Below are 12,295 nucleotides of genomic sequence, written 5' to 3'. Positions count from 1 at the left end.
TCAATTACTTGACAAAGTCTTAGAGTTATGAATGAAGGACCATGTCCCAAGGCAGAAACATGGCTGCAAAGACCATTTAGATGATTGTTGGAGCCATGGGAGAGAGTGAGGAAGTGAATAAATGGGGCCAAGTCAGTGAGGGGCCTGTGCAAATGAGGTCAAGAAGGTAAGAGGAAATATGGAAGAGAGCAAAGGAATAGTGATCATGAGAAAAGAATTTCAGAAAGTCTATCTCAGATGGTTACCACAACCAAACTGCAAGAAGATTGAGGCCAGTAAGGACTGAAAAGACCCTGGAGCCCTTCAGCTTTTGGATGGAAATACTAAGTCTTGTGTAAAATCTGTCCTTGCTGTTACTACTGGTATTTCAGAGCCGATCATGTCACTCTGTCCCTTCAGAACAGGCATCTCCTGGCTAACTGTACGGCACATCAAAACAACATCATGTTTCTTCTTGCAGATATTCTCCTGCTACTCTTGTCTTAGCTATTTCCGAAGTGGATGATAACCAAATTGGCAAATTTAGTTTTTATATAAAGGAAGCCATTCTTAAGGTAAATTATTTTTTTTCTAAAAAGGAAACGAAAGTAAAATTAAGCAACTTGTTTGCGTATTCCTTAAAAAGTACAATGTTTAATTCATATTAGTTTGACCCCGTATACAAGAAAAGATTTCACCTTCATAAATAATGATGATGGCTTTCCTTGTCTGACATGTAATACCTCTTGAGATAACCTCTGCTTGGTATTAAAAAGAAACCCATGTTGGGACTTCCCAGCAGTCCAGAGATATTTTCAAACCTGGTGTTATTTTTCCCTGCCACTCAGATGGACTTCTTTGCTTCTGTGTGTGTATGTGCAGGTTTGTATTTGTGTGTGTATGTTTTAAACATTAATCTAATGTTGGCAGTTTTACAAGAGCCTGCCTTTGAGCGTATGTTTGCTAGTTCATCAGAGCCTATGTATCCTGTATCTGACAACTGGGGAAACCTGATGGTGTCCAGATACAGAGCAATTTGGCCTAGAGCCTGCCCTCACAGGATGAAATACTGCTTAGGGAGAAACCAGCTTTAGGCCTGTCGCTGAGGAGCAAGGGTCTCAGCAAATCCAACAGTTTGATCCATGTATTTACGTGTTGAGTGAGTGGTGATCCCCACCCTCAACTTAATCTCTTTCTGTAAGAGAGAAATTGCTAATTACTTTCACATTTTCTTCCTTTAGCTCTTGTGCCATTCAGGAGTGGAAAATATGCAAGTGACCCTAGCATGCCAGGCTACTCAGAAGAATGCTTTAATGGTGGCTGTCCAGCAGGCATCCTTCTATCACACACCCCGTGGGAGCTGTCCCGCTATCAAGGTCAGCCGTAAGAGAAGCCTGAGGCATTCTCCCTCCATTCCCCTTCCCCTCCCTCACTTTGACACTCCTCCCTACTTTCTTTCTTCCCATCCTTCCATCTCCCTCCTTCCCTTTCTCCCTTTTTGACCATTTCCCCCTATCTTTTTATTTTCTTTCCTTCCCTCTTCCCCTCCCTTTCTCCTTTCCTAATACATAGTAACACATGATCAGATTCTTACTGGGTCTCTTAATTTACAGAGCTTTGCTAATAATTTTAATTTTTCCATTGTGTGTAATGCTGTAATATTGACTAGCTAGAATCAACCAGCAGAAAATAGCCTGTTCCTCCACTCCTACCCTTTGTAGATAAATGATTCCATTGTTTTCTGTTTTATCATTCCTGTATTTCTTATTGCAAAAGTAAGCATACATTTGCCCTTCTTTTTGTCACAAAAGGTAACACAAAATATATTCTCTTGAACTTTTTAGTTGTTATTGAGATATAATTCACATTACATAAAATTCACCCATTTAACATATAATTCGCAGGATCATACCATCATCACCACCATCTAATTCCAGAATATTTCCTCATTCTCAAAAAGAAATCCTAATCCACATCCCCCACTTTCCTCATCTCCTAGCAACGAGTAATCCACTTTCTGTCTCTGTAGACTTCCCTATTCTAGACATTTCACATAAATTGAATCGTACAACATATGGCCTTTTAGGTCAGAATTTTTTCACTTAGGCACAATGTTTTCAAGTTTCATCCATGTCGTAGCATGTACCAGTACTTCATTTTCTTTTTGTTTTATTTTTTACTGATGAATAGTATTCTAGTATATGTATATACCACATTTTATTTATCCATTTATCAATTGACAGACCTTGGGTTGTTTTTACTTTTTGACTATTATAAATAACACTGCCATGAACATTTAAGTATAAGTTTTTCGAAGGACATATGCATGTTTTGAGTTTCCTAACACTTATTATTGTCTTTTTAATTTTAGCCACCCTAATAGGGTAAAATGATTTCTCATTGTGACTTTGATTTGTATTTTTCTAATTACTTATGATGTGACATTGAGCATATTTCCATGTGCTTATTGACTATTTGTATATATATATATATATATAATATATAAAAAAATGTCTACTCAAATCCTTTGCCCTTTTATAAAGTTGGATTTTTTTGTTACTGAGTTGTAAGAGTTATTTGCATATTCTGAATACAGGTTCCTTATCAAGTATATGATTGGCAAGTAGATTCTTTTATTATGAAGATCATCTTCTTACTTTCTTGATGATGTTCTTTGAAACAGAAGTTTTTCATTTTGATGTGTCTAATTTACCTAGTTTTCTTTTTTAACTTGTTCTTTTGGTGTTATATTAATATTTAAGAAACCATTGTTTAATCCAAAGTCACAAAAATTTACTCCTATGTTTTCTTCTAAAAGTTTTGCAGTTATAGCTCTTACTTTCAGATCTATGATTCATTTATAGTTAATTTTTATATGTAATATGAGATAGGGCATCCAAGTTCATTCTTTTGAGTGTAGTAATCCAGCTGTCCCAGTACCATTTGTTGAAAGGACTCATCTTTCCCCATTGAATTGTCCTGGCGCCCTTAACAGAAATCAATAGACCATAAATGTAAGGGTGTATTTCTGGACTCTTGATTCTATCCCACTGGTCTATACATTTGTTTTCATGCCAGTACCACTGTGTTTTGATCACTGTAGAGTTGTGATAAGTTTTGAAATTAAGTACAAGTCTTCCAACTTTGTTCTTTTTCAAGATTGCTTTAGTTATTGGTCCTTTGCATTTTCACATGAATATTAGGATCAGCTTGTCAATTTCTGAAAAAATAAAGCCATTTGGGACTTTGACAGGGATTGCATTGAACCTGTAAATCAGTTTGAATACTATTACCATCTTAACAATATTAAATCTTCTGATCCATGAACATGGGAAGTCTTTTCATTTATGTCCTCTTTAATTTCTTTCAACAATATTTTATAGTTTTCAGTGTACAGGTTCTATACTTCTCTTGTTAAATTAATTCCAAAACATTTTATTATTTGTAAATTATTGTAAATGGAATTGTTAGTTTCATTTTCAGTGTTCATTATTAATTTATAGAAATACAATTGATCTTTTATTTTGCACTTTGCTAAGCTTGTAAATTCCTTAGGATCTTCTATGTAAAAGATTATGTCTTCTGCAAATAGAGATAAATTTAACATTCTCTTTTCATTCTGGATGCCTTTTGTTACCTTTTCTTGTCCAATTGCCCTAGCTAGACACTGTAGTACAAGGTTGAATAGAAACAGTGAGAATGGATATTATTGTCTTATTCCTTATCTTAGGAGGAAAGCTTTCAGTCTTTAACCATTACATATGATGTTAGCTATGAGTTTTTCTTAGATAATATTTTTTTACCAAGTTGAGGACATTCACTTTTATTCATAGCTTTTTGATGATTTTTATCATGAAGGGGTTTTTGATTTTATCTATATATAATACTCTAAGGCATTTTTTCCCACTTAACAGTATATCCTAGAAATCACTCTGAATTAATTCACAGAGATTTCCCCCCATTTCCAAAAACAACTTTATATAGTTCACTCTTATGTGTATATACTTGTGAATATAATTTAGGTGCAAAATTAAATATAACTTTAGGAAGTCAACTTTCCAGATGGTCTTAAATATTCTCTAAGCCTTATGAATTCTATATTGTTGTTGTTCAGTCGCTGAGTCATATCTGACTCTTTGTGACCCCATGGACTGCAGCACTCGAGGCTTCCCTGACCTTCACTATCTCCCAGAGTTTGCTCAAACTCATGTCTGTAGAGTCGGTGATGCCATCCAACCATTTCATCTTCTCTCCTGCTTCTCCTCCTGCCCTCAGTCTTTCCCAGCATCTATATTCTTGATATATGAATCCTATACAGCTTACCACATTTTACCCCTTAGCACATTTCTCTATTTTCACTCTTTACATTAATAAAAGAGTATACATTCATAAGTATGGCAAGAATATTCAATCTTCACTTCTACTGCCAAATACTAATTCCCATAGAAATAAAATACTGAAGTAGAAAATAGGGATAGAGTAAGTTATATAGTTTTTTAAAAATTCAACCCCTCAAGTCTTAATTCAGTACATACTTTAAGTTAGGCTCATCAGATAATACTGAGGTCTGATTCATGAAGTGAAAATGAAAGTGTTTGTCACTTAGTCGTGTCCAGCTCTTTGTGATCCCATGGACTGTAGCCTGCCAGGCTTCTCTGTCCATGGAATTCTCCAGGCAAGAATACTAGAGAAATTATATCTGGTGTATAAAATGGGGACAGGCTCATAAGTGGTTTAAATACAAGGAATAATAGAGGTTCAACAAGCTATAGGAGGACTTTTAAAAAAAGAGAGCTCACATCTGGGGAACCAGAAAGGGCAGCACAGAGTGGGGACATTTGGAAAAACTTGAAGGATGAGTGTTTTGACTGGCAGAGATGACTATGTGATCATTTTGAGTAGAGAGAAGACCTTCTGATGCTCAAGCATACTATGAAAAGACAAATGAGTACTAGGAAAAAATGGATGCCCAGCTTGGCCCCACCTGTGGTTTCCATGCATAGTTGACATATGGAATCTTTACTTCAATTAATCTTAAGAAGAATACCAATATGTAAAACAGATATAAGTGGGGTTTTCCAGGTTGAGAGGCTTTTATGTCACTTCCTGAGATTCCTCCAGGAAGTAAATGGTGAAAGTCACCAAATAGGAAGATACAACAGGAGTGGGAAGGCATTTAGAGTAATAGCCTGAAAAGACATAGCACAAGGAGGGGTAGAGAGGACTAGGGTTATATATATGTATGTGAATACATGAATATATATAGTAATACATGTGAGTTTTATATATATATGTGTGTGTATTTATATACTCTTCTACAGATGTGGGACAGGATGAAGTCTAATGATATAGTAAGGAAGAATAAATGATGGAGACATTGAGAGGGAACAAGGGAAAGGAAGGGAAAGGAGGAAGGAAGGAAGGAAAGAAACAGAAAGAGAATAAAATTGTTACTGTGTAATAAAATGAAATTGTAATACAATTGATACAGTAATAAAATTGATACAGTAATAAAATTTTTACTGTGTCCAGGCCAAAGGTGTAGAGTGTTTCAAGAAGAAATGAGTCACCAAGGAAGATGAGCAGGTGACAGATAAACACATAAATAATGTTCAACAACATTAATTATTAGAGAAATGCAATTAAAACTCCAGTGAGCAACCCCTGCATACCCACTAGAATGGCTAAAATTTAAACTATTCTGAGTCTTGGCATGACATGGAGGATCTGAAACTCATACACTGCTGATGGGAATGCAAAATGGTTACCTTGCAAAACAGCTTGGCAGTTTCTTAGAAAGTTAAACATATACTTACCATATGATTCAGCCATTTCACTCCTAGGTATTTACTTAAGAGAAATGAAAGCACATGTCCGTCCAAAGACATACGTAAATGTTTATAGCAGCTTTATTTAAAACAGCTAAGAGCTGGCAAAAATCCAAATGTCCACCACCAGGTGAATAGATAAATAAATTGTGGTATATTTTACAGTGGAATATTGCTCGGCAATACAAAGAAATAAGTTGTTGACATATACAACAATATGGATGAAGCCAAACCAAAAAAAGTATATATAACTGCATGATTCCATTTATATAAAATTCTAGGAAATGTGTTCTAATCTATAGTTGGAGAAAGCAGAGCAGTGATTGCTTGAGGAAGCGGGCTGGGTAGGAGGGATGGCTATGGTCTTTAGTTTTATCGCAGTAATGGTTTCACAGTTGTATACTTATTAGATAAGTCCAAACTTATCTAATTTACTTTATACTTTAATTACTGTATACTTTGTGTGTTGTTTACTGAATGTCAATTATACCTAAATAAAGCTATTATATTTTAGGAGGAGGAGGAAGAAGTTAAATTAAATGTAGAGGGAAGAACAAGAAGAGCAGGAATTGAAATTAGGCTATTTTATATTCTCAGAAGTTCATTTCTGACTCTCGGAGAGCTATTCTAATGGGGTTGGAGTGAAAGCCAGACTACCAGAGTAGAGAAGTAAGAGAATGATAGAAATGTAGAAGCAGAGAATATTTACAGCTTCTGCATTAGTCTGCTAGGGAAGCCATACCAAAGTAGTATTGACTGGTAGCTTAAACAACAGAAATTTATTTTTTCATAGTTCTGGAGGCTTAAACAACAGAAATTTATTTTTTCATAGTTCTGGAGGCTAGAAGTCCAAGATCAAGGAGGCAGCATGTCAGTTTCTAGTAACAGTTCTCTTCCTTGCAGATGGCCACATTCTCACTGTCCTCACAAGGCAGAAAGAAAGTCCTGGTGTCTCTTCTTCTTCTTATACCAGCTTTATCAGCCCTATCAGATTAGGGTCCTGCCCTTTGACGTCATCTAATCCTAATTGCCTCCCAAAGGCCCCATTTCTAAATGCCATCACATTGGGGGTTGGGGCTTCAATCTAAGAATTTATGAGGAGACGGAAACATTTAGTCCATCATAACTCTTTAAGAAGTTGGATCAGAATTTAAAAAGAAGCTTGAGGTGTAGGAGAATTAAGAATAAAATAGATGTAATCATATTTGTAGGAAGGGACTGGAAAAGAAATTGAGGCTAGAAACAAAAGATCCTCATAGTTGGGATTTTCGATGCACTGAGGGGAGTCAAGAAATTAAAGGTTCAATTTAGCAGTTTCTATTGTCTGGGCATGGTGGTAAGCTAAAGTGATGGATGAGCCTGGACTCATGGAATGTGCTGAACAACCCTTGGAGATGGAGGACATTACCCTTTCTTTCCAGGTGAAGAAATAGGCTGATAGGTTAAGGGACAGAGCCAAGATCACCTGCTGAGTGTCAGCTCTGGGCTCTGATTACAGAGCTTGTTTTCTTTCCTCTTAGCTCACTCATATCCTTTCTAAGGCCCCTTGTGTCTTCTGAACTAGTATATTCTACTATTTTTAGGAGACTGGGATAGCCCGAGTCTTCAGAAAAAATCAAGATGGAAACTTTAGACTTTTTAACTCAAGATTTTTTTTCTTTTGCCTCATTTTCCTTTCCTTCAGTAATTCAGCTGTGGAAAGCCTTCTTTCTTTGAAAAAGAATGGGCTTTCCTTTGAAGGCTTAATGTTTTTCTTTTAGTTAGTATTTTAGAAAAATGTAAAAGAATCCCATCTATCTTTCCTTGTATTTATCCTCCATAAATAATAGGAATATTGGAAGATACAGATTTCCCTTTTTTTCTTCCCACTCTTCCTTCCCCTCTTGCCCATCATCCCTCCACCTCTCCCTCCTTCATTAATACATTGTACAGGGCAGCATATACAGCCCACCTCCATCTGCTTAGGTCGTACCAGAATGGCACCCTGAGATGATTCTTCAGATCTTGTACCCTGAAGTTCATCAGCTGTATTTCTTGAGAGGCCCCTATACAAAGCACTCCAACTAGCCACCTTGTAAGATGGAGAAATTTTTCGGAGAGCACTTTAGACAACTCTGTTCTGGAAATAGTCACATTTAGTGCCTCACCCTTTCATTGTACAAAGTGGTATCTCTTCCATGTGCTCCCTTACTTGTTCTCTTCTCTTCTCTCCCTTCTACTCTCTCTCACCCCTAGGATACCAGGCCATTTACATGTATTTGTGATCAGTTATAGCTGTTAGATAATTTTACTGTCAGTACCACAAGACTTACAAATTCAGCAAATTTAATTCACTTTGGTTTGAAATATTGTAGGAAATAAGTTCTGGTCTGAGAAATCATAGTGGAGTGGGTCCAAGCAGAAGAAGAAATTCCAGAATTGTGAATGGCATAGAAGGCATGCTGTTAGCCCCAATTCCAAAAGTCTCAGATGCCCTAACTCATCCTTCAAAAAGATTCCAGGCTACCAAAAGGTACTGCACGGGGGTAGCAGTGGGGGGTTGTTTATAATAACAAAAGTATCCTCTTTTAAATCATTTAATACAAGTATTATGGGATTGGAGGATGCCTAAACTTCCAGAGTGACCAGCATGTGTTAAAAATTTTAAGACCTTGTCTGAAAACATTGTATGAACACTAAGAAGGCTTAGCTTCTAATACGCTCCAGTCTATGAAGGAGAGTCAACAGTTCCCAATTTCAACCTCTTTTCTCTTCTCCCTCTTTTCCTTTATCTTTCTCTTCCTGTCTTCCCCTCCTTCCCTCTCTATTTTTCAAACTCCAAAGAAGGTAGAACATAAGGAAGAAGAGTATGAGCATGTCCAAGTTTTCCACTTCTATTTTAAACAGAAAAGGACAGAACTACCCTCACTATCCTACCAAGGGTTTTTCCATTGCTTAGAATAATAGAATGGTAACTGTCAGAGAGGCAGGGCCTCTGCAGATATGTATCTGTAAACTAGGGACATCCTGTTATATCCTGATCTCATCTCACTGTGACGAAGAAAGAGGTTTGTATTCTGTAACAATTACGAATACTCTGAATAACTGAGGCATACCAATGACACTCTAGTCTAATCCTGGCAAATTTAGAATGAAAAAGAAAATGACAGGCAAATCTTCTCTGCTCCTCAAGATGCCATTAATCTGACACATGGCCAGAGTTCAAGTGTCCTAAATCCACACTTCAGTGTGTGGATGGGAGATTTAAGACCAATGTGTCTAGTCAAGAGGACCCTTACAAGGCCACATCAATCCAGGGACCCCTACAGTTCAGACCAGGAAGGTACAAAGGGACACTGGGAGTACAAACACTGGGCCAGGCTATGAAGTTTGGGAGTGGGGAGGGACTGCTGGTGCATGCTTTAGGCACAGTGTGGTCCCCAACAAGGCTGGTGACACAGCAGCATGCCCAGTGAATAGAAGAGGAACACTTGAAGCAGGTGAGGACCACAGAAGCAGAGCTACCTGCTCTCCTGCTGCAGTACCCAGTTTGCAGCCCCAGGTGCTCCTGTCAGTCAGGGAGTTCTCAAGTTGTCCTCTTGTCGTATGAGCACTCATCTCCTGCCTTGGGCTCACATGCCTCTGTTCACTTGTCAGGGCTCCGGAAGCTTTCGTGTCTATTCAACTAGAAAAGGTGGGGCTGCGGGACATGATGCTGAACGCCTTCCTCCTCAGGAAACAAGCCATGGCTGACAGAATGAAAAACCTTGTGAGTAGAGTAAGAAGGGCTCCCTAAAGATCTCATCAGCTTTTACATTTGAGCAAGTAAGAAATCCTTAACTTGGAACCTGTTGCTTTCAGCCTATTTGGGTAAAACCATGGAAAATATAAAGAACTGAAAAAGAGAGTTCAATAAGAAATAGAAAGGAAGTCAGCTAATTGCAGTCTACTTTTTAAAATATGTACATTTTTCCAAGGGCACATTATGCTTTGTCACTTTCTAAACAGAAAGAGTTTCAGTACCTACTTGGAAACATTTGATGGTTCCTGAGTGACCCACAGGTGCTTAGGAGGTTTAGACAAGGTGAGCAAGGGCATTTGCCATCTGTTAGGTTGGCAATTCACCTGTTGGATTGCTGACATAACCACTCTGTTTTTCAGACACTACCACCATGTTTGCATTTAAGGATTTTATACTAACCTAACCTTTGGAAAATCCATAGATAGAGGAGCCTGGTAGGCTGCAGTCCATGGGGTCGCTAAGAGTCAGACATGACTGAGCGACTTCACTTTCATTTTTCACTTTCATGCATTGGAGAAGGAAATGGCAACTCACTCCAGTGTTCTTACCTGTAAAATCCCAGGGACAGGGGAGCCTGGTGGGCTGCCATCTATGGTGTCGCACAGAGTCAGACATGACTGAAGTGACTTAGCAGCAGCAGCAGCAACCTTTGGGGTGCCATTTCCTTCTCCATAAAATTTAAACCTTTAGTCAATTAAAAGTGTTGCTTAATTTTATGAATATCATTTCATTATTCATTACTTTTTTGATGAGGGAGTCCTTAGGCTAATATATAATTATTTGGGAATGAAATGACGAGGTTTATAATCTCTAGGCTTTGTTCTTTTATTACTGAAAAGGAAGGACTTCAATTTACCTAATTCAGTTCTACAAATTGGATATGATGGAAGCTAGGGCTTCTAGATTACTGCTCAGCAATGATGTGGGCAAACGACTCCTTCTGATAAGTACTTAAGTAAATTACTTTGATACATAAATTACTCTTTATAATATTAAAAAAATACTGACCAAGTGAAAATGTATTAGCTCATTAACTGCCCTTCAGGAATATCCAATGCCTATCAGATTAGAAAGGATTCAGGCAAGATAATTGTTAGTTTTGTCAAGGTCTGGGATTTTAGCCCACTTATAAGCTAAGAAGGTAGCCTGTTACTGCTCTGAGGATGCTGACAGAGAACACTAGACTCTTAGGTCAGAGAAAAATGACTTTGTTACTCACAGCAGAGCCAGCATCATAAGCCTCACGTTTGTGTCATTTCCCTTTGCCTCCCAAGTCCCAGGGGCAACATGGAGGAGCCGAGGTTGAACACAGTTTTGTGTCAGAGTTGAAGAATACTGAGTTTAGGAATCTACCTCTATTATAGCAAACTTGCTCTATTTCATGGAGGGAGACATTACCTCATTCCTCCAGACTGCTCTCTGCAAACATAACCCTGAGAAATGGTTCAGGTAAAGAATAGTCAGGGTGTTGAATTCTTGGTGTACTCACAAGATGTGCAGGAGTAGAAAAGACCCACAGGGGGAGTACCTCCCAGTAGGTTGACCTTCAGAAAGAACATCTCAACTGTGTGACCTACACCCACTTTAAGTTGGCTATAAGTTTGTGCACGTGTATTAGCTTGGGGAATTCTTATAGCCAATTGTCTAATAGGAAAACTATCATTCTCTTTTATCACAGGATGAAATTGGGAAAGTCAAGAGAGATGTTATAGTTGAATATTGCCAGAAGTGAGTATAATATATGTAAACAATACATTCTGATTTCTGACTCTGAACTCAATAAACAGCAGTATTATATAGAAATCTGGACAATTAGTTAGCTGGTTTGTGTTTAAATAAGCCTATTTAACAGTCCTATTGTTGTTCAGACACTAAGTCATGTCCAACTCTTTGCAACCCTATGGACTGCAGCACAGTCCTTCACCAAGCCTCCCTGTCCTTCACCATCTCCTAGAGTTTACTTAAACTCATGTCCATTGAGTTGGTGATGCCATCCAACCATCTCATCCTCTGTCGTCCCCATCTACTCCTGCCTTCAGTCTTTCCCAGCATCAGGGTGTTTTCCAATGAGTCAGCTCTTTGCATCAGGTGGCCAAAGTATTGGAGTTTCAGCTTCAGCATCAGTCCTTCTGATTAATATTCAGAGTTGATTTCCTCTAGGATTGACTGGTTTGATCTCTATACTGTCCAAGGAACTCTCAAGAGTCTTCTCCAGAACCACATTTCAAAAGCATCGATTCTTCAGTGTTTATCCCCCTTTATATCCAACTCTTACATCCATATATGACTACTGAAAAAACCACAGTTTTGACTAGACAGACCTTTGTCGGCAAAGTGATGTCTCTGCTTTTTAATACACTGTCTAGTTTGGTCATAGCTTTTCGTTCAAGGAGCAAGCATCTTTTAATTTCATGGCTGCAGTCACCATCTGCAGTGATTTTGGAGCCCAAGAAAATAGTCTGTTACTGTTTCCACTGTTTCCCCATATATTTGCCATGAAGTGATGGGACCAGAGGCCGTGATCTTAGTTTTTTGAATGTTGAGTTTTAAGCCAGCTTTTTCACTCTTCTCTTTCATCTTTATCAAGAGGCTCTTTAGTTCCTCTTTGCTTTCTGCCATTAAGGTAGTATCATCTGCATATCTGAGGTTATTGATATTTCTCCCAGCAATCTTGATTCCAGCTTGAGCTTCATTCAGCCTGGCATTT

The 12,295-nt window shown here is 38.0% G+C and overlaps 1 protein-coding gene across 1 annotated transcript in view; it reads left to right on the top strand.

Annotated features, from left to right (window-relative positions):
• LOC102274514 (coiled-coil domain-containing protein 162) overlaps positions 1 to 12,295 on the top strand; it is a 150,272-nt gene that overhangs the window by 54,221 nt on the left and 83,756 nt on the right. The window contains exons 12-16 of the mRNA XM_014481478.2: positions 461 to 554; positions 1,221 to 1,355; positions 8,162 to 8,319; positions 9,444 to 9,555; positions 11,267 to 11,316. Of these exons, the coding sequence (XP_014336964.2) occupies positions 461 to 554; positions 1,221 to 1,355; positions 8,162 to 8,319; positions 9,444 to 9,555; positions 11,267 to 11,316 (549 nt within the window). The remainder of the gene's footprint in view (positions 1 to 460; positions 555 to 1,220; positions 1,356 to 8,161; positions 8,320 to 9,443; positions 9,556 to 11,266; positions 11,317 to 12,295) is intronic.

This window comes from Bos mutus, chromosome 9 (genome assembly GCF_027580195.1).
Source record: "Bos mutus isolate GX-2022 chromosome 9, NWIPB_WYAK_1.1, whole genome shotgun sequence".
In the NCBI taxonomy this organism is placed as follows: Eukaryota; Metazoa; Chordata; class Mammalia; order Artiodactyla; family Bovidae; genus Bos; species Bos mutus.
This window is presented reverse-complemented; position numbering and strand designations above follow the sequence as displayed.